Raw genomic sequence first — 22,626 nt, 5'->3', positions numbered from 1 at the left:
CCGCTGGACTCTAGAGAAGTGGCAAAGTGTTCTCTAGAATGACAACTTAATCTTTTTTATCTGTCAGTCTGATGGATGAGTCTGGATTTGCCAGGAGAACAACACTTGTCTGACTGAACTGTGGCCCTTTGGACATTTTCATGCTCCCAACTTTGTGGGAACATTTTGGGGATGGGCCCTCCCTGTTCCAACATGTGTAAACACAACTACACAACGCAAGGCTAATTAAAACATGGATCAGCGAGTTTCCACCACACTCACTGTAGGAAGAACTCGCCTGGCTTGCAGAATGAACTGGAGCGAAGAGTCCAAGCCAGGCCTTCTTGTCCAACATTAGTGTCTGATGTCACAAACCCTCTACTGGAATAATGGTCAAAAATTCCTATAAAAACACTCCTGAACCTCGTGGAAAGTATTTCCAGGAAAGTTGGTGGTGTTATATCTGCAAAAAGTGGGCCGACATCATATCAAACCCTATGGTTGAAATGAGTTTATGTTTATAGAATCAAAGCTTTCCGCACTGACAGATGTCGGTTTGTTCAGGCCTGGGTGTGGCTAAATCAATTTAACTCAGCTTTCCAAAAAAACTCAGTTAATCATTTAATTCATGATTTTATCAAAAGGGGCAGTTACTTTTTCACACAGGCCCAGGAAGGTTTTCGATAATGTATAAAAAATACAACAAAGAGCCACATGTTGATTTTAGGGGGAAAAAAAGATACTAAACTGATTTTATTGTAAATTGTTTTCAAATTTTTAAAGATCATCCATAAACTTAACAGTATTAACAGGAATGTGCAGGAATGCCTGCTGGGTTTCCAAGACTGCAGTGAAACCTGCAATGATGTCTGGTCTGGAGACAATGGCACTAACAAAACACAGGAGGCCAGGCTGGAAGTGGAGAAGCTCATGTTTTTGTTGGGAGTCACCACGGTATTAATTAACAAATATTAATGCAGCTGAACTGCCTGAAAGCTTCTCCAAAATCTAATACGACTTCAGTCGGTTCAGTCAGATGCAGCTCAATACTCCCTAACTCTGCACACCTGTGTAACACTTTTTAAAGTCTCGTGCTTCTGTCTGTGCCACATCTGGGCTCTGTTTCCCTCTGAATCTAAATCTTTAATCTTCTGGTATTTTTAGAAACCAAAGCTTTGTTTCTGTAACTTTATTCAGCTGAATCCAATTTCATCTGCACCTTTTTACTTGTATTTAAAATGTTGTTTTGAATATTTATTTTAATTTGTCATTTTCTAAATCATCCAGGACCTGTTTGGAATAAACTCAGGGGGGCATTTTCTCTCATTAACCTGCCACCAGGTGGTGCATTGTATGCAATAAACTGGTAACTATGCTGAAAAAAAATGGTTTTTTTGCAAGGTTGTACAATGAAATTTTCATGTGATAAATGAACTAAATAAACATAAAGATAAATTATTATTAAATATAAATCATGAATAGATATAATTATTATTATAAGTGACAATCCCTCACATTTCTGAGTTTAACTATAATTTTGTGCATCGACCAGACATATTTAAAGATGTGAAACTACAGTGGCTTGCAAAAATATTTGCCCCCCTTGAACTTTTCTACATTTTGTCACATTACAGCCACAAACATGAATCAATTTTATTGGAATTCCACGTGAAAGACCAATACAAAGTGGTGTACACGTGAGAAGTGGAGCGAAAATCATACATGATTCCAAACATTTTTTACAAATAAATAACTGAAAAGTGGGGTGTGTGTAATTATTCAGCCCCCTGAGTCAATACTTTGTAGAACCACCTTTTGCTGCAATTACAGCTGCCAGTCTTTTAGGGTATGTCTCTACCAGCTTTGCACATCTAGAGACTGAAATTCTTGCCCATTCTTCTTTGCAAAACAGCTCCACAGCTGCTCTGTGACAACCTCAGAGGTTGTCTAAGAGAATATTGGGAGCAACAACACTATGAAGTCCAAAGAACACACCACACAGGTCAGGGATAAAGTTGTTCAGAAATTTAAAGCAGGCTTAGGCTACAAAAAGATTTCCCAAGCTTTGAACATCCCACGGAGCACTGTTCAAGCGATCATTCAGAAATGGAAGCAGTATGTCACAACTGTAAACCTACCAAGACAAGGCCGTCCACCTAAACTCACAGGCCGAACAAGGAGAGCGCTGATCAGAAATGCATCCAAGAGGCCCATGGTGACTCTGGACGAGCTGCAGAGATCTACAGCTCAGGTGGGGGAATCTGTCCATAGGACAACTATTAGTCGTGCACTGCACAAAGTTGGCCTTTATGGAAGAGTGGCAAGAAGAAAGCCATTGTTAACAGAAAACCATAAGAAGTCCCGTTTGCAGTTTGCCACAAGCCACGTGGGGGACACAGCAAACATGTGGAAGAAGGTGCTCTGGTCAGATGTGGCCAAAATGCAAAACACTATGTGTGGCGGAAAACTAACACTGCACATCACTCTGAACACACCATCCCCACTGTCAAATATGGTGGTGGCAGCATCATGCTCTGGGGGTGCTTCTCTTCAGCGGGGACAGGGAAGCTGGTCAGAGTTGATGGGAAGATGGATGGAGCCAAATACAGGGCAATCTTGGAAGAAAACCTCTTGGGAGTCTGCAAAAGACTTGAGTAATAATGAATAATTATGCACACACCCCAATATTCAGTTATTTATTTGTAAAAAATGTTGGGAATCATGTATGGTTTTTGTTCCACTTCTCACGTGTACACCACTTTGTGTTGGTCTTTCACGTGGAATTCCAATAAAATTGATTCATGTTTGTGGCTGTAATGTGACAAAATGTAGAAAAGTTCAAGGGGGCCGAATACTTTTGCAAGCCACTGTAAATGGGATATCTAATCACTCAAAGTGCTGGAAGTGTAATGAATACAGGAACACTAGCAAGATTCTGTTTCATCTTGCTAGTGTGACTAGATTTAACTACTGCCTTCAGAGTTACTGTATCAATAGAGAACCATTAATAACTGTGAAATTCCTGCTATGACAGGCCAGCATGTGTGCTGTAAAGATGTGTTGTCAAACTCCTATTAATGAGAAGCAGATACATTCATGAATCAAGGACAACTAACAATACTGCACACTCTATTTGAGGTAGCCTATATTATGGACCCAGGCAGGTCAATATGGGTGTCACGTCAAAGCCCATATTTTCAAAAAAATAGTGAAATTAAAGTTTCTCCATAAAAAGAACTTTAGCATGCTTTTTGCAGTTTTAGAAATGAAGCTAGTTACTGTTGCAGAAACAATAGGTTAAAAGAAAGAAAAATAAAATGAGTTTGGATTTAGCCTGCAGTTGATCCCAGGCATTAAACCAGAGTGAGAGACAAGAAAATAAAAACTGGGCAAAACGCGATTGCAGTTGTAATTTATGCATATAAGAGCATGTATATCAGGAAATCTAAGCCACCCATTCTCCCGAAAGCACTTTAAAACTGTTATTTCCAGCTGTGATAAGGTAGACAATAAGCTGCAACCTAGATTTGATCAAAACAAGTTGTTCTCTGGTCTGCAAATTTACTGTTGCTCTGTATCTGCCACATGCTGCGAAATTATTGTGCAAGGATCAGCAAGAAAAAGGAAAATAGGTAAGTCAGTGTGTTTGTAAGGACATTTAAAAGCACCAGGTGTTTATTGAAGTGCTGCGCAGCTAAGAGATTAAAATAAAGTGACATAACAGCAAGTAAAAAGCAATATTAGATTTAAAAGTTATGAAAAGGTCTTGATGTGAATGGTTTGCTTGTTTCATAAATATGGAACAGTAAAGCCCTCATCTCCTTTGCAAAAGACCGTAAAAAACAAATTAAAAAATCTTTTCATGCTGAAGAGATTCTGGTTGAAATTAAAGGTTTTATAAAAGTCTTTCTTCCAATAGTCACCTGGTGTTTAAGACAAAATTTAAATGCAGCTTCTTCTTTTCTTTTTTTTTACTACAATGGTTAAAATTATTATCCCCCTATGCTAATAGCTAATTGTATATTGGAACAGCCTGTAGTCGTTTCGTTTTCAAGTCTCATGTCTTTCAATACTGTGCGATATTTAGTACTTGCACGGGTTGCAGCTGATCACACTACCACACTGGAATTCACTGAGCTCCTGGGAACAACCCATTCTTTCACAAATGTTTATAGAAGTCTCGCACACATCTACTGAGCAATCCCATTCTTCTTAATTAATTAAGAACGTCCTTCCAATACGTTCCAGTACATGAGTTTTGTCCAGGTTGTCCTACTTCAAGGTGTGATGGTCTCTCTTCTCCACAGGTGAAGGTTTTACTGATCTGCAACCTCACAGCCCACTCCTGTTGCCTTTTTGAGACTACATTCTTGAGTTGGCAAAACATTAACGAGTATCTTTGCAGCTGTTCTGGGGTCTTTAGACAAATCTCTCACTAGTTTTCTGTCCAGAGTCTTTGAAATCTTTCACTTTCTACCTCTCCCAATGTTGTTTCTGTACAGAGTGTCTTCTTTGAATTTGTCACTCCAGTTCTTGATAATTGGAAACACTGTGATAACTTTGTATAGCCATCTAAGCTAATTGTAATCCTGACACTAAAACTATGCTTTGAGTCTTAAAAATTCTTATGGGACTTAACTTATGGGAACGGGGACTTTGTCCCCATAAGGGCTGTTGGTCCCCACAAGTAATCTTCCAATGTTTGGTCCCCACAAGGATATGTAAACATGTACACACACACACACACACACACACACACACACACACACACACACACACACACACACACACACACACAAAGTAAAGTGATACAAACATAACACAAAAAATACAAGAGATGTATGCCCACATCAGATGTATCCCCCCCCCCCCGGGAAAAAAATCACCTGACAGCCTTCAAAATTAAGGAAAATTTCCAGGCCAAGGTGTCTTATGAATGAAAATTAGAAGAAACATGCAAGAATCCATCAAGGTTAAAAGCAAAACTTCAAGATTTAAAGTTTATAAGATCACACTGACAGAGAGGTCTAATAAAATCTGGTTTTAATCGGTGCCAGACATTCCTCAGATCTGAAGAAATACTCTGCAGCAAAATGTTGTTTAAACCCGAAGAACTTTATTTGAAATTCCAGTCAAGATCCCAAAGTCACAAAATACACCAGCAGTACAGGAGGAATATCAAGATGTGGAGACTTTTTTTTATAACCTGAAAAGGAAAACTGTGTTTAAAAGTGTTAAGGACAAAAAGAGGCAGTGTAACATGGTAAGGTTTCGTGTGAACATTGTGCGCATGCAGCCATTTAGTCTGTTTATGATTCAGGCAGTTTGGACAAGTAAAGGGATAAAAGTTCGCTCGAAACAGCAGCTGGAAGAAAAAAAAGTCAGAGCTGCTGTTAAGAAAAAGGAAATAAAGGCTCAGAGAGTTCATGAGAGCAAACGTGCCAACATCTGCTGTGGACAGACAGAAGCAGGAGACAATCAGGAAATCAAATCAAACCATTTTTCTGCTTATAAGAGTATATGAGGAAAAAGCAACTTTCGTTGAGTGAGTCACAAACAACAGAAACACAAAAAATACAATTTCTTTTTTTTTTTTTAAATGTCCTCACTTTATAAGTGCAATGTTTAGGACACCAGATGAGAGGCAGATTATATACAGTATCATATAACTTCCATCACCAGTTTAATTATTTTGCTTTGGAAAAGGGTGGTTTTAAAAATACAGAGCACAGAGTATTCCTCGTAATTGTAAATTTTATTTCTCTGTGTGAAATTTCCAACATTCACCTTGGATCAGAGCAGCCACCTGCAGCTCATTAAAGGGAGATTCAACTGAATTGTACTCGTAAAGTTTTGTTTACATGTCATGTGTAGCCTGTAAACACAGGCGTTATTTGCTCTGTGAGCTTTCTGAGGTCTGATTAAATGCTACATTCATGTCAAGTCGATTCATTCATGTCGAAGCACCTCGTCCAGCTTGTAAATAACATCAAAACTCAACCCTGGGAGCTTTAAAACAGCTCAGCTTTAAAGCTGCTGCGAAAATGATTAAACTCCGTCTGCACCATCCTTCCATGAATCGACACCTCATTAGGATAAAAATTGGGGATAATTAAGACCTCTGCTTTCTCTTTTTTTCCTGTGATTGCCAAGAAGGTTATGCAATGGGTTCAGTTTGTTAGCAGGATTGCTCAAAATATTAAAAGTGATTAACTTCTGGAGTAGGTCCAGATCTGGATCCAAGAACTCTTAGTATTTGGGGTTTTTGTTTTTGGCTATTGCGAGATTAAGGAAGATTGAACATTTCTCATCATATCATCACAAATGCTCACAAACTAAAACATGAAGTACTGCCACACAACGTCATCATGTTTTCCAGAAAATATTATCCCAGTGTCCTGAAATATTTTTACATCCAGAGACTCGATTCACACACGATGTGGAGGGAGGTACAAGGTGTCACACTTGTTTTAAAAGTGTGTCTGAGCCACAACGTTATGGAAGAGCTTTACGTAGTAACATGAAAACTCTTTCAACATTCAAATCCAGACATCTTAAGATGAGATCAAACAATAAATAAAGCCGATTTACACAACAAAGTGGAAGACTACCACCACGTTCATGCTGCAACGTTTGAACCAAGTGGGAAAATGTTGCATCAGCTGCTTCCTTTAAACCTTCGACAGAATGGCTGCAGATGATGTTAAATACACTCTGATGATGGCACAAAGCAAACCGATCTGAACTGTTCATTTATACCCATACGTGGAATCTCCACCTGATTAACGCAATTCAAACAATGCGGCTACTAAAGCAGCTGTCGCGGCGGCCTCGCTGCATCGGTCTGTGAGCACGCCCACGTTGGAGTAAGAAATATGAACGCAGGATTAGACACGTTACCATTTTTCCTGCTGTGACCTCACATCTCCTCTGAGGTCTGGTTGCCAGATCCAGATTCTTGTTTCATTCACCCTTTTTTGCCTCAAAAGCCAAATCACCTTGTAGACAAACTATATAGTTGTTGTTTTTTTAATTTACAGACCCCTTTATTTTATTTTTTTATTCAGTTTAAAAGAAGACCCATTGAAGTCACTGTATCAGTTCACGCTGGACTGTTTTCTTTAACAACACCTTTAAAAAAGAAACAGTGTTCAAATTTAGGTTTACAAACAAAATCAGAGCTGTTTCTGCATCATTTACAGTACTGTATTAAATCCAACTCATGGCAGAACGTGAACATTCCCAAATATGTAACCATACGTAGCTATCGTAAGTAATAATACGCCATGTAGACACAGTATATTAAATAGCACAGGGATAATACCTTTCAGAAACTGTTGCAGTTTTACCCAGCTTGCTAGTACTGTGTGGGCACGTATACCATTTTTCTGATTTTCATTGCTCTGACATTCTTTGTATGCACACCAACTCAGCTTTGTCTCAGTAAAAGTAATGTTATTCATTATTAGCTCCAAGTCCAACAAGAGCAGCCCGGTTTCACTCTTGATCAGTGCAGACACAAGTTTAAAAGCATACAGCATTAACTTGTTTTTGCTGTGCACTGAAGACATTTGTGTGTGAGATTGAATGATGAACATGAGAAGAGAGATCAGAGTTTCAGCTTTTATTTCCTGGTATTTACATCTAGATGAGCGGCACAGTCTGGGCCTCACATCGTCCATTTGGGTTCTCTGTTGTCCAATGGCATGCATGGGGTTAGGCTAATGGGTGATTCTAAATTGATCATATGTATGAATGTGAGTGTGAGCGGCTGTCTGTCTCTAAGTATTGGCCCTGTGATGGACTGGCGACTTGTCCAGGGTGCATCCTGCCTCTTGCTTCATGACAGCTGTGTTAGACTCTATAACCAGGAGCAGGTTAAGTTTAACTTACAAAATCGCTGCGCACTGATCAATTAATTCTCCAGAAAATGTCGTCACAATTCTTGGAAGATCAAACCAACCTCTGTGTGCAGTCAGTGACTCAGTCACTCTGATGTCAGTGATATCTTACATCAGTAGCCCAACATAGATGCTTAGACGTTATTCTTCGACTCCCTTATTGCAAGTTTGCACAGAGAGTAAGTCCACGTTCAAGTCTAATTTTATATTCACGCTTTACTGAGAATTTTAAACACCACTGGGTTTTGTACATATTTAAACATTAATTTAATGGTGAAGCTTGCTCAGATTCTGTGACACTTAAGTCTCTAAACCTACACAGTCACAGCTTTTCTTCCAGACTTCAAATAGGCACAGATGTTTTTGAGCTGGACTGACCAAAATGTTTAAACTGCTCACACATTCATACAGCATGTTTCCTGTTACTCACACTCATTTCACAGCTGCATTTTTCTTCACTTTTTTCTAAAGTTATAGTTTTTTTCCCCCCACAGCTAACCATGGGTGAGTTTGTGGTACAGTATTGTTCCACAAGGTCCATTGTTTAATCATGGATATCTCCTCTCAGCTTAAGCTTTCACCTCTGGGTAGACCAACATGAAGACCAGTGAGAAAAGCATGTTATTCTGAAGCTGAGAAAGTGGAAAGAAGCTGAGCAAAGCCAGTAAAAGTATCTGGATTGTCCTGAAAAAGAAATGATGTACAGAGCAACAGGCATCTAAATGGCTGTCCAAGCTAAAAAAAAACAAAACAAAACAAAAAACAAGAGCTGATAAAACACAAATGGTGAAAGCAGCAAGAAAACCCCCAAAACACTAATGAGACTTTGAGAACAGCAATGCAGAGGCCACACTGCAAGATGCCAACCACTCACCAGCAGCAAAAATCAAAAAACAGGATTGCAATTTACAAAACTGTACAGATGAGCACCATCAGTTAAGGAACAGCTTTATGGACTGATGAGACAAAGCTTAACTACTACCATATAGATAGAAAGGCCAGTGTCTGCAGAAAAGCATGGATCTGCTCATGATCCTAAACATACAAGCTCATTTATAAAGCACGGTGGAGGTGCTGTCATGGCTTGGGCTCCGTCGCTTTCATTGATCACGACTGCAGCAGCAAAATGAATGAAGAAGTCTCCAAAAACATACTCTGACAATTTACAAAGAAATTCATCCAAAATAATCAGGAGGATCTTTATTATGTGGCAAGATAATAATCCAAAGCACACCACCACCTCAACAAAGGACTTCAGCAGGATACATAATGACCATGCACTTAAAAACCTGAAAACCCCAACAAATCTGACAACTACACGATGGTGCAGTAAAATCCTGTAAAGGCCTGACCAGTGAAGAAACAGGAAACCTAAAGTTTATTTAATGGATACTGAATAAAAGCTGAAACTTTTTTGTGTCTCTTCTCATGATCACCTTTTGATCCAACACACAAAATGTCTTCATTGCACAGAACTGTAAATGCAAACAATGTCGTCATCCACTAAGGTGGGGATTCAATGCAGTACTCTAAATCAAGACTGTGGAACTCCATGTTTTGGCTTCAGGTACTTTAGTAATTACAGTCTTGCAGAAAACTGGGCAAAAAAAAAAAAAGACAGCATACATCGAATCATTGCCTTCATCCCATGTTACCAGAACAATGTGCTAACAGTGCAAAGACAAAACATTAATCACAAGAATGTGAGGCGTGGAAAAGTGCTGACAGACTAATTTGATTTGTTTACTTCAAAAATCTAAGTTACATTAACATTTCTGTGCCTGTTAGTGGTTAGAGGAGAGCTCACCTGCTGAGATTAATCCTTAAAAGTCGAGCGTTCCCACAGCGATCAGTGGAAGCAACCGCTAGCTACGGAAAAAATTTAAAAGCTAGTTTTTTTTTTGTTTTTGTTTTTTTGGAGTTGAATGACAAGGCAAGTTTTAACACTGAGAACACAGAAAGACACATTTAAAATATAAACCGATCCCTTTATCATGTGAGGATGCGCCGTACACCTGGAAGAATAAAACATAAAGCACATACAGTCCAAAGCATCTAAAGTGCTGAGGGGGAAAACACAGCGCGTTAAAATCACAGCATAGATCAACCAAAATACAGTCAAACAATGTGTTCAACCAAACGAGCGATCCGGTGCCTGCGTGTCTCGTGGCCGTTCCTTCACGCCCTCACCTGATGGCAGCTGGTGTTGCCCAGTGTGTTGTATATGAAACAAAACGCTGCAATGTTAGCAGAGCGCCTTGTGATGCTGTTTTAATAAAGTTTAAAACTGTTAAAAATCCAAACAGACTGGAGAAGTCCAGTCCGGCACAGTCTGATGACGGTGGCGTCTTTGTTTGGAGGTTTAAAACAGGTAGGTAGGCTGTGTTTCTTTCCATTTGTCTAGAAGAGCTGGATCATGGACTCCCGGGACTTCCCTACTCCGATCCATTTGACTGATGAGGTGAGAAGCAGAAGAAGCAATCATCTTAGGGGAAATACTGAAAATCTATCAATTTAAAAAGCTGCTCATCAGTTCTTGCACTTCCATGCGTGACTTCTTACCAGGCACTCCCACATGCTCCTCAATGAAGCGAACATATTTCTGTGCGTTCTCGGGCAGCTCCTCGAAGCTTCTAGCGGCCGAAGTGTCGCTGTCCCAGCCGGGCAGGGTCTCGTACTGAACCTCCACACGCTGCAGCACCTCCTGATTGGCTGGCACAAATCAATAACAGCATCACACCATTAGCTTGACAGGAGGGATCACTCGAAGGGCAACAGCAACAGATCGATGTGTTCTCTCTGAAAACGGAGCTCTCTGTAAATGATCAAATAGACTGGAAGAAGAGAAAAGGCTGCCCGATGATCTCCCATGAAGGCAGAAGATTCTCCACCTACTCAGATCGAGTTTAAGTCTACCAAGCAAAACAAAATTCATTAACAAAGCTCACATGTTCAAATTTTTCCTTACCTGGAAAGTGAGGTATAGTTTGGTTGTCGACTTTGTACCCTATGCCCACTTTGATCTCGGTGAAAACGTCAAGTATGTCGAGTTTGGTGAGAGCTAAACTGAAAGAGAAGACGGACAGCTTTACAACAACTGGATAAAGATACTTTTTATATTTTTACAGCAAATCACTAAACAGATAAAACAGATCTGCTTTAAACAAAATGTGACAAAAAGGATGAAAAACTGACAGAAAACAAGAAAAACAAGACTTTTTAAAAAATTTATAATAGTCACCGTCTTCCTAAAACTTATTAGCATCACATCACAATATTCAATTCAATTCACAAAACAGTTGCCTCAAGGTGCTTTGTATAGTAAGGTCAAGATCCTACAATAATACAGAGATAACAGAGAAATCCCTGACCATATGACCAAGCGCTTTGGCGACAGTGGGAAGGAAAAACTCCCTTATATCCACGTAAGCTTTTAACAGAGCAGTTCCCTCTCTTCTTCTCTTCCTCTAAATACATCATATAACATATAAACAGGTTACATGATGTCCTAAAGTGTTTAGATACAATAATCAAAGATACAGAAACTTCCTTCTGTAGGGACACAAAACCAGCTTAGTGACATAAACTCGCCAAAGTGTTGCGACTTTGCCCTAAGGTGCCCAAGCATCCTAACTGGAGTTGTGACTCTACTATAAAATACCTTCTTTTCTCTTAAAATATATAAAAAAAAATATTTAAAACTCACGCAGTGAAGCCATTAATCATATGTGCATATTTGATGAGCACCAGATCCAGCCAACCGCACCGTCGTTTTCTGCCCGTGGTCACGCCGACCTCCTTCCCTCGAGTCTGCAGCAGGTCTCCGATCTCCTAATGAAAACAAGAGTCTAAACTTGAACATCAGTTCTTATGCAGGTTTTCTGTAAATGTTTGCAATTGCAGAAAACAAAAATACTCTAAATTTGTCTCTAAATCTTTGAAACGAATTCTAAGCTACAGCTGCTTTACTGCTGGCAGTGTGGCAAAACTCCTCCAGGTGGTGCTATTTGAAAATCTACTCATATTTCACACAGACAAATTAAGTGATTAGGCCATGTTTTAACCATGCAGACACAGTAGATACTGTATGTACGAAACAGTTAATGTGTATGTAACGTGCAGCTTTTAATTCTCGATGTGAAATATGAAGTCGTGCTTATTAAAAATAAAACCCGATCTGAACCAAACTTTTATCGTGTCTATATTTCGTATCGGTGTGTGCTCGTACATTCTTCTGCTCTGAGGGGAAAGCACCGATGCCCACTCTTGTGGTGTACGCCTTGACGACCCCATAAACCTCGCCGACGTTCTGAGGCGGCATCCCGAGGCCCGTGCACACCCCGCCCACCGTGCAGTTGGACGACGTCACAAACGGGTACGTTCCTGCAACGACACCAGAGGTGAAGTCGGGTCATACTTTCTCATGTCACATCTCCTTTACTGGTGTGAGCTCTGAAAAGGTGATGTCATCGCAGGCTTGTTTTAACAAGTGTCCTGATTTGTACTGATTTGTACACGTACAAAGGCTTTCATATTTGTCCAGAGATTTGTGACAAATCCTGCAAAACAAGCTGTGACTGGACTAGAAACCAGATGGCTTCTACGTGACACTCAGTTAAATTTAAAGTAATTTTCCTAATCTGTCATTCTGTCTGATTAGACCTGCGGTTGTACCTTAGGAAACATACAGACAGACCGACACAAACAGAACAATCAATCAGAGAAATGACATGCTTGGAAAATTTTAAAAGCAAATAAGTGCTGGGATCACAAAACCAGTTGCTGGAGGCTGCTGACATGGAGGTAATCCCATTGTGAGGAGAGACTGTTGTGTAATCAAACAGCAGTTTTGGTGTCTAAACCATCAAACGTGTCCTGTCAAAGTGCTCTTTATGTAAACGCCGACACCCATGTGACATGTTCTGATCATGTGTAGATCTGTCAGAAAGAGGGGATGTGTTTCGCTCTGACACCACAGAAACTACAGGCATCGTCTCTGGATCATGTTGAACTTTGACTGTAATTTAATCTGCTCTCAATGACAGGTTTGTGCTCTTACAGAGAGATATTATGGTTAATGAAAGGAACAATCAAATTGTCATACTTTAAAGTCTTATGAGAACAGTTAAAGAGGCCCTCTAATTCTGATCAACTGACCGATAGACTCAGGGTGCCTCCGTGCTCATGCACAGGTGAGTGGGTTGAACTTGTGATTGTGCACGCCAAGCCCAGATGCACAAAGCGCAATAATAACGATTAAACTTACCGTCGTCCCTACCCTGAGCTCCATGCAGGCTTTTGCAAAGAGCATCGCAAAGCTTTAAGTGTTTCTTGGACAACGTCATCAGCTCACCGTGGGTGCACTAAACAGCACTTTGCAGTCAGAAACAAGATTTATACTGACACTACAGGTTAGCACAAAGAAACAAAGAAGTGAAGTAAACACTGATTTACTGACCAAAGTCGATGTCCAACAGCGCTGCATTGGCTCCTTCCACCAGGATTTTCTTAGGAGGACCATGAAGTGCCTCGTACATGTAGTGCACACCATCTCTTACCATAGGCTTGATCTGCTCAACATAGTCCTAAAATAAAAAATAAATAAATAAACAGCAAAAAACCCAACATAAATAATAAATAAAATACAGGGAGATCTGCAAAGAGCACAGCTAAATGTTTTCAGATTTCCTTTTAGTTTTATTACCTTTAACTTGAGCAGCTCTCCGTCTATGTCGATCTTTAGAGTGGGGTACATAGACTGGTACTGCTGGGCCAAAGCTTTATACCTGCAACAAAAATGATTCTGATTTATTTCAATCATTCATGCACCTTGGTAACACTTTTCATATTTCCCCCCTCCTTTTCTGGTGGGGAAGTAGGAACAACCAGGAATGGCCACATTCATGAAGAGATCAACCCTTTGAAGGAGGTCAGTGAAAGTAGAAGGGTTTAGCATAGAAATTCGAATGTCTATCATGGTGTTACCTACTAGGCCTGTGCAATCAAACTGATTTTCTTCTACCTCCAATAATTATTAAAAGAATACATATGAGATAAAGATATTACCCTCCATAAAACTCCCCTCCCATACTGTGACATGTCCACTTGTGCTTTTCACTTGAATAATGATTATAGTTAAATAACACTAGCAGATTTCTGTTGGTCTGTGTGAATACTTTGGGGTTGATTCCTTAATCACAATGAGTTACTATAGCAGGTAGCAACTGTTTGGAAACTTTATTTTAATGAATCACTTTGCATAACCGTAACCTAAGTTGTAAAATTCTTCCTGTAAGTATTCAAAACCACCATGAGATAACCATAACAGCTGAACCATCTTGAATTTCAACTCTGAGTAAGCAAAACAACTTACAGAGCTGGATTTCATCCGAGCACCTGCTTAGATCTGCTTCCAGTAAAAGTTCCTGAGTTTATGGCACCAAAAAAAGGCTCGTCGGCCAGTTAAAATTTCTGAGCTCGGTGGTTCAAAAGATATAAAATACTACTCAGCCTTTAATTAATTAGTAATCTTAAACCTTTGCATAGTGACAGCGTCGCTGTCAGGGTAGGCTGAGCGGTGACTGTAGAAATGAAATGTGTTAAAACAGTTCAACTTTATTTTTGTTTCGCTTCTACAGTTGTTTATTAATGCAACATATTTAAATTGCAAACCAGTCCACCTGAAACTAAACTAAACAACCAGCTTCACACCAACTTCAGCTTCTGAAAAGTAAAGATAAGATATTTTATTTAACCCTTACTTACAGAGACAGTCCCGTTGAGACTCAATGTCTCATTTACATTTACTTATTAATGGGGCAAATCCACTGGTGGACGTCTGTGGGAAAGTGACCCTCAGCTGCCTTCCTCTGTGAGCTCTGTGAATGCTTTCCTGATAACTTTACGGACTCGATCACTGGTTTAAGATTACACTGAATAAAACCTGGAGTTCATTTTGGAAAGTAGAAGTCAGGAGGATTCTCCAGGGTAGGCTCATTAGCTAGCAACTTTCACAGGCTTGCGTTTTCACAGCCAGATTCACCCACTGGTTGGTCACATGCCGTTTCAAAACACTAGATGGCGATGGTGGAAACACTCTATTTTACTAACCAATGGGTAACACGGTGGTTGCATCCAGGTTTTATATCATTTATGGTCTAAACTATGGTCTAAAGCTTTTTTTGTGATACTGGCACAACAGCAACAGTTACCAGACAACCAGACTCCTGCTGCTGATATGCAAAAGTGATCAGGGTGAACGAGCACTGCATGTTGAGTCTTTATAGACTGTGGGCCTTTCCAGTCTCCAAAACTCTATTCTGAAAGGTAGATGTGACATATATAATGTTGTTGGTCGGACTGACCTTTCAGAGAACTGTGTGAAGTCTGCCAGCAAGTCACATATCCTGAGCCCGGAGCGTGCCGCCTTAGCCGAGTACACCGGACCAATCCCCTTCTTTGTCGTCCCGAGGCTGAGCAAGGCCAAGAGAGGAGGGAAGGAAACACAGAAAAAAGAAAAAACAGCATTTACATGCAGTCTTACTCCACAACATGAACTCTGAAACTGTAAAATCATTTCATGCCATGCACAGTTGCACACAAATGAAAAAGGAGCAGCTCAGTGGTTTTCACAAGAACAAAAGTTCATTACGCTGTTTCTAAAACAATACAACATAAAAAACATTTGACCTGCCACCTCTCATTTAATATCCCTAAAACGGTTTCAAGTTATAGTCACAGACTAGCAAGTCCGAACTCGTGATGTGGAAACTTTTATTCTCTGAAAAATGACAAAATGCAGATGTTTAACTGTCACTGAGCCATTTGCTTCTTCTCTACAGACTCCAAAATATTATAAACTCAGACAGAAAGCATCTTCTCACACTAGAGTATTACAGTCTGACGTGCTATCACCACAGAATTACTACAGAGACAGCATGCCCACCTAGATACACATCTACATACAAAAGCTTACCATGTCATCATGTACCTCTAATGAGACGCCCTATTAAAAGGAAGTCTTGGCACAGCAGAATATTTACACCCTACATGCAACTACAGAACAGAAATAGATAAATATGCCCTACAGTTATTGCGTTTCATCATCAGTGCAGCCAATATAACTCATGTAGTATCCAGTAACCATATGTGCCAATGTGCATGAGTGAAAAGTCAGCTGTTTCTGCCAGAGATGTAAGAAAGTAAGAAGGAAAGTCCAGTCGTACAAACTTTTGATTTATTTTTAAACGCATTTTTGCTTTATCTGAAATATTGCATTATTTGACATCTTAATAACACTTATTTAAATACAACTGTCAGAGATGTTTGAAAAGGGATGAACTCTTAAGTACAACTGGGAACAAACTCGGACACACTACACTCACTGGCTATTCTGTTATGTACTTCTGTTCAACCGCTCACTGATGCAAATATCTAATCAGCCAATTATATGGCAGCAACTCAGTGCATTTCAGCAAGCAGACATGGTCAAGATGTCCTGCTGAAGTTCAGTGTTGGGAAGTAACGGAATACATGTACCGCCGTTACGTATTTAAAATACAAAATATGAGTAACTGTATTCCGTTACAGTTACCGTTTTAAAAGGTGGTATTTAGAATACAGTTACTTTGTTGAAATACATGGATTACGCGGCGGTATTTCCCTGTTTCATATTGTGGCGGGTCAGGACTGTTTGGGTTTTGTTTGACAGCTACGTTCTGTAGTTCCGTTACGGTTGCCATGGTTACAGGGTGACTCTCTCTCTGCGTGTTTCCTGGGTGAGAGAGCGCCTTTTTGTTGTTGTTGTGCTAAGCTAATAGGCAGAATGCTACAGGTATAGCTCTAAAGAATGTAGCATCATAGGCAGTGTAGTCCGTGCTGCAGGAAGAATGGACTGCCATACACGTTATGTGTCTGTGAGCGAGGGAGGGAGAAAAAGGAAAAGTACGAGCTGTCATCGAGCAGAAACAGGAGCTGGAAGCATGTAAATATAATAATAACCACTGCAGCCAAGAAGAGTGCCTGACGAGCCAAGTTGTAAGTAAGCTATTAAGACTCGACTGTACACCGTGTTCGTGTTTTCCTCCAAAAACAATAAGTTCCATTGGAGCAGCCTTTCAACGCCTCTCTCTGTCTCTCGCAAGCAAAGTTGACCCAGACAACAAAGTAAAGCTATTTTTCGGCTACGTGCCCGACACAGAACCCACCGTATTAGCCAGAGGTCCCTTTACTACGGTTTGGAGCCGTGGACCTTCAGTAACAGTAATAAATCACAGCAATAGTACATTCATGTAGTTGTAAACAGCATGATAATATATTAAGTAATCCAAAGTATTCAGAATACGTTACTCTCATTGAGTAACGTAATGGAATACGTTACAGAATACATTCTGGGGCATGTATTCTGTAATCTGTAATGGAATACATTTTAAAAGAAACCTTCCCAACACTGCTGAAGTTCAAACAGAGCAGCAGGAGTGTTTCTAGTTCCTTGTGGAATCTGTGCCACAACAATTAAGTCACTTCTGATGGCAAAGGGAGCCCAATCTACAAAAGCTGTGATAAAAAAAAAAAACTGTGCAATATAAAGCATGATATTTTAGTGGAATTAAATTGGATTTAATTTGAGCTTCACCCCCAAAGTTTGAATACAGTGCAGAATAGTAGACTTTACATTTAAAGTGAGGCAACAAAATTTGAAAAGAAATATTAGACAAGTGGAAAATTAAATGTGTGCAACTTAATGTCCATTTCATGAATGATCTTACAGCAGTGCAAAGCTGGGAATGAGTGATGCATCATCTTTTTTCAAATATTTGTAGAAAACTTTCAATATTAATTGAAATATTAAAGTTTTTGTTTCTTTTTTACTTGCAATGTTGCTAAATTTGTCAGAGATGAAATTTATGACACACAGTCGCACAGAGATCCCAGCCTTGAACTGTTTTACAGACACTTTTAATTTTATGGTAGAATAATCTTGATTACAAATCTTGATTATAACATGAAATTGAGAGTTACTAACCTAAATGTGTGAGGTTAGATCAGCAATATAACACCGGCTGCTGTGATATTCCAGCACTCTGAATTGTGTTGCCTGGTTCTGTGATCGTATTCTGCTCTGACTTTCAGCAGACCTTACACTACAGCGTGCCTGCAGATGCTGGAAATCCACCAGCCTGACATCGCAATCTGCTGAAAGCTCATAATGACTCGGCCATTAAAGCACATGCACTCTGTCGCTCTCAGAAACACGTGAGCCGGCTGTGAGTTTGGGACCGTGGCTGCTTTTAACAGGAGTATGCTGGGTCTGAATTTAGATTAGCATTCTGAATGTTCCTCAGGCTTAGAATAATATTCCTCACACATATCAGTATGACGCAGTGCCCGGGCGAGTACTGAATTAGATGATTGAATATCTTGTTTTACTACCTATTTTATTGCTTGTGTCCTTGTGGAGAGTTTAGAAGTCAGACTGTCAGCAGGAGCCTGCTGCTTTACTTAGTCACTTGTTGAAGCTGTGCTACTCTGTCTCGCGCTACAGAAACGACACCAGCTGCAGGGCTGCTCCTCTCTGCCTGCCCTCCGACTTCTCATGAGGACGCCTCCAGGCAGAGGAAAGCTGAGGTTACACGCACAGTGTCACTGTGGAGAGATGTTCGTGCACACATGCAAAGTAAAGATAAGCCTATGTGTGAATAAGTAAAGGAGAAAATGCTATATCTATCTTTTTAAGTTACTATATATAATATAATGGGCTCTGTGATATGTATCCATATGTTTTCAGATACAGAATAAAACAGCATTGTATATATGAATATAGTTCTGTTACATTTTACAGGATTTCTCTAGCTAATTCTGACCCCAAAATTGGAAAATAACTCAAAGTTTAAAGGTATTCATACAAAATAAATGAACTGTGCAGGTGAGGGAGCACACAGAAGAGTCTGTAGATTTGTTCATGCAAATAAATCCTGGTTTATTTTCTGAGACTTTTACAATTTAACAAACTACTTTCAGTCTGTACTGACCCATGAAATGGCCAAAGTCACACAATGACACAAACTAACCACACTAGACGAGACAAACTCCCGTTTGTTGTGAGGATTAAATTAATAGTAGACTGCAAAGGCCCTCAAACCTATTATTGAAACCATCAGCAAGAAATATTAAAAATGCTTTCATTAAGGCCTCACCTGCACAAGCCTAGAGACCTGTGGGAAATCATCTCGTGGTCTCTGGTCACAAATGAAAATCATGCATTCCCCAACAGGCTGCTGGCAGCTGCTGTGAAATCGACTGCTAAACCCCATTCATGCAGGCCTAGAGACCGGTTAGTGACCTCCTGGTAACCACCGGTCTAGAGGAAAATGTGTATTCTGTGATTAGCAAGAAAACTGAAACTGAAAACTGCATCTGCAGTGAGAATAAAGCAATCACAAGGCGATTTTTGTGTGTTCCTTCTCTGCAACCAAATCACACAAAAGCAGATGTGATCAACCGAGTTGTCGATGAAAGATTTTCTGGAATTTGGAATTTGCCAGAGGACGTTGTCGACCGGTCTCTAGGTCTGTGTGAATGAGGTTTATCTTCCAAAGTACTATAACACTCTTTGGCAGCAATTACCCAGTTTAAACCTCCCGGCGGACTACAAACAACATTAACATATTATGTTTTAAGCTGTTTTGTTTAACAGCTGAATATTTACACATCGAGCAGCAACAGGATGACATTAAGTCCAATAATCCGCTTTTAACTCCTCGTGGAAATATCTGGCATTTTGGCTGCTAAATCCTCCACGATGTTCACCATCTAGTCTCTTTGCCTTTCAGCTGTTTAGTGATGAGCGCACAGAGTGGATGTTCAGAGATCCTTGTGTAAAATTACACTATGAGAACACAGAAAATGAAAGGTGTGCATGGAGCCGAGAGTCACCACGATGCTCTGCAAAGCCGAGGGTGGGAGCAGTTTTAGGTGTTATTACAAAAAATGTCAGTGCTTCAAGTTTGTATGTGAGGATCAATGTCGTGTTTATTTCCAAACAAGAAAGGAGACTAAGATGTTTATAGAAGAAATCCAACGTGCTGGGATCGTGTTCAAAGCTGCCGTTACATTCTTCTACCTGGATTTACAGTCATACTGTTGTTAACCGCATTCAGCAGCTACTAGTGGTGCAACGGATCAAAAATCTCACGGTTCGGATCGGATCACGGTTTTAAGTCACGGATCGGATCAATTTTCGGATCAGCAAAAATAGAAAAAAAAGACAAAAATTCAACTCGCCATTTACTTATTTAAGTATTTTTTGCCTATTAAAAAACATTCAACTGAAGATTCATTCCACGCACTTATATAAAAACAAATTAAGGTGCAATATGGACATTATGGACCATGCTGGGCATCCTCTGCATCCTCTGCATACGGCCATAAACAACAAGAGGAGTCTGTTCAGTGAGAGGTTGCTGCTCCCAAAGTCAAGGACCAGCAGACTTAAAAATAACTTTGTCCCACACACCATCAAACTGTTTAACTCCTCGCTGGAGGGGAGAGGGAGGGGAAACGGGTACAAAGGAGGGGGGAACAAGTAAGCTGTAGTGCCTTTTCACTGTGCAATAGTTTTTGTTAATATCCAACGGTGTATTCTTATTCCTATTTATTGTATTTATCCCTTTTGTATTCTCTGTATTTATATATGTGTATATATGGTATATTTCTGCTCACATTCTGCAACTTCTGTCGGTGCTGTGCTACTGGAAACTGAATTTCCTGGAGGAACCCACCCGAGGGATAAATAAAGTTTCATCTAATCAAATGTAATCTATAGGGCAGTACAGGGCTTTGTATCTACCACTCCACTGTGATATAACGAGCGGTCACGTGGCTTTACGTTGACCTGGAGGTCGACCCATTTGTAGTTAGGGCAACAGAAGATGCCTGGGACAGTTCAGCCATAACTTTAAACTTCTCCTGTGCATACATGCTTGGAACGATCTTGTCACTGAAGTGGACGCGCAACGAGATATCATAGCGTGGCTCAAGCACGTTTATCACAGTTTAAAACCCTTGTTTTGCACAACGGAATACGGCTTCCCGTCTGCAGCTAAACACCCCAGTAGCTTTTGTAATATCTTTAGCCCGGTTGGATTGGGCAGCAAAGAGCTGCTTAAATGCCGCAAACTACTCTGCTCCGCCACTTGGACCGCTAGCGCTGGCCCACAGACCCACCACGCGCACCATACGCATACTTTTTTTTTCTTTTTCGAATCTTCGGATCACGTGCGTACCGAACCGTGGAGTGGGATCGGTTCGGATTTCGGATCAACCGTGATCCGTTGCACCACCAGCAGCTACAGCTGGCATGTGACATGTGGAATAGTACCCTGACCCTGTGACAGCAAACTGCAAAACTATCCAGAGGCCTAACTAAGATTCACATGACAAAAAGAAAGAAAAGCATGACTCAGTGCAAAGAAGAATACCGAAAACAGAACGCAATCCAAGATAAGGAACACAAGGAGTGGCATTTATTCAATCAATGACTAACTTTAATGTTTGAAGCTGTGTTTGCTAATATACTGAGTACCTGAAACTTAAAGTGTGTGCACGCTGTGTGTACATTGCAGCCGTTTGTAAGCAACAGGTTTCTTACTTCTGGCCTGCTTGTTCTTGTCTCTGCTGTTCCTGAACGCCATCAACCGCTTGGTGGAAGTCAAACACTGCGAAGGAGGGAGAGAGGACACACACACACTCACACACCTCAAAGAAAGCAGAGCTCCCGCATTCACACACACATACACACCCACACACGCCCACACACACACACACACTTCTTCTTGCATGCATTCAAACTGTCGCACACTCTCTAAAGTAAACGAGTCCAGGGGCAGATCTGTGAGGACTTACCAATGTGTGCTCTGTCCGAGATGATCAACCGTTTCTCCCAGCCTTTTAGACCTACACACGCATATATGCTGTGAGTTCCACACAGATAACTAATACCATGTTTTGCTCAGAAAAAGAAAAAAAAAAGTAAGTACAGCGCTCACTTTTTCCTTTGCGTTGATTTTTTTCTGCTTCTTCGAACAGGCCTGGAAGATGGATCACCACACCATTGCCTGATGTAAAAACAAAGCTATGTGACATTACAGTTCTTGGTTTCAAATCAAAAGAGTCAAAGCTGAGTTTATTTCTCTGTAAACGATCAGCATGCGCCCTATTTTGGTTTACAATCCCTTAAAAAATACCCAAAATTATGTTTAAAGAAAGAAGAGTGACTTTTGATACGAAAGTAAAAGGTTTCAATGCCACAGTGAAGGTTCGGATTCTCCTACAATAGAGAAATTACAGGTAGTATAAAATTCTATCATCGCCACAATGTCACGCTTTGGGACAACGGAGGCTTCATTAATGATATTAGAAACAAAACTTACTACAAAGACAAGTCAAACTTTCTGACATGTTATGTTTCACACTGTTGTCATTTGTGATGCTGTCGATCGGAGATGTCCTGAGTAGCTCTATGGAGTGATATCGAGGCCAATCCAGGCTTATTACTCTGGATGAACTAAAATAAACCTGATCAAATTTAAACCCTGTCTTTATAGCACTCCACTGTATTAACTTCAGCCTGCTGGTGTTACTGTGCAGTCAGCCCCTATCAAGCAGCTTTGTGCTCTGAGAGAGTGAAAATTAAGGGCAAATGAGGGGAGAGAGTGTGACCTCTGAAACCCAGACACTAACAGATGTG

General features: G+C 40.3%; 1 protein-coding gene across 2 annotated transcripts in view; it reads right to left on the bottom strand.

The window, feature by feature from the left end:
- Positions 1-5,075: 5,075 nt before the first annotated feature.
- The window catches only part of adss2 (adenylosuccinate synthase 2), a 29,246-nt gene continuing 11,695 nt past the window's right edge, over positions 5,076-22,626 (bottom strand). The window contains exons 3-13 of one of the 2 annotated variants that reach the window (XM_085182120.1): positions 21,926-21,994; positions 21,783-21,833; positions 21,529-21,595; positions 15,245-15,352; positions 13,585-13,666; positions 13,339-13,465; positions 12,109-12,263; positions 11,587-11,711; positions 10,849-10,946; positions 10,443-10,592; positions 5,076-10,333 (exon numbers count right to left, since the gene is read on the bottom strand). In XM_085182120.1, the coding sequence (XP_085038246.1) occupies positions 10,281-10,333; positions 10,443-10,592; positions 10,849-10,946; positions 11,587-11,711; positions 12,109-12,263; positions 13,339-13,465; positions 13,585-13,666; positions 15,245-15,352; positions 21,529-21,595; positions 21,783-21,833; positions 21,926-21,994 (1,085 nt within the window). In that variant the 3' untranslated portion in view covers positions 5,076-10,280. The remainder of the gene's footprint in view (positions 10,334-10,442; positions 10,593-10,848; positions 10,947-11,586; positions 11,712-12,108; positions 12,264-13,338; positions 13,466-13,584; positions 13,667-15,244; positions 15,353-21,528; positions 21,596-21,782; positions 21,834-21,925; positions 21,995-22,626) is intronic. The other variant, XM_085182121.1, reaches the window with a different exon arrangement.

Source organism: Neolamprologus multifasciatus, chromosome 13, assembly GCF_963576455.1.
Source record: "Neolamprologus multifasciatus chromosome 13, fNeoMul1.2, whole genome shotgun sequence".
Taxonomy (NCBI): Eukaryota; Metazoa; Chordata; class Actinopteri; order Cichliformes; family Cichlidae; genus Neolamprologus; species Neolamprologus multifasciatus.
The sequence above is the reverse complement of the archived record's forward strand: the minus strand, read 5'-3'. Positions and strand labels throughout refer to the sequence as shown.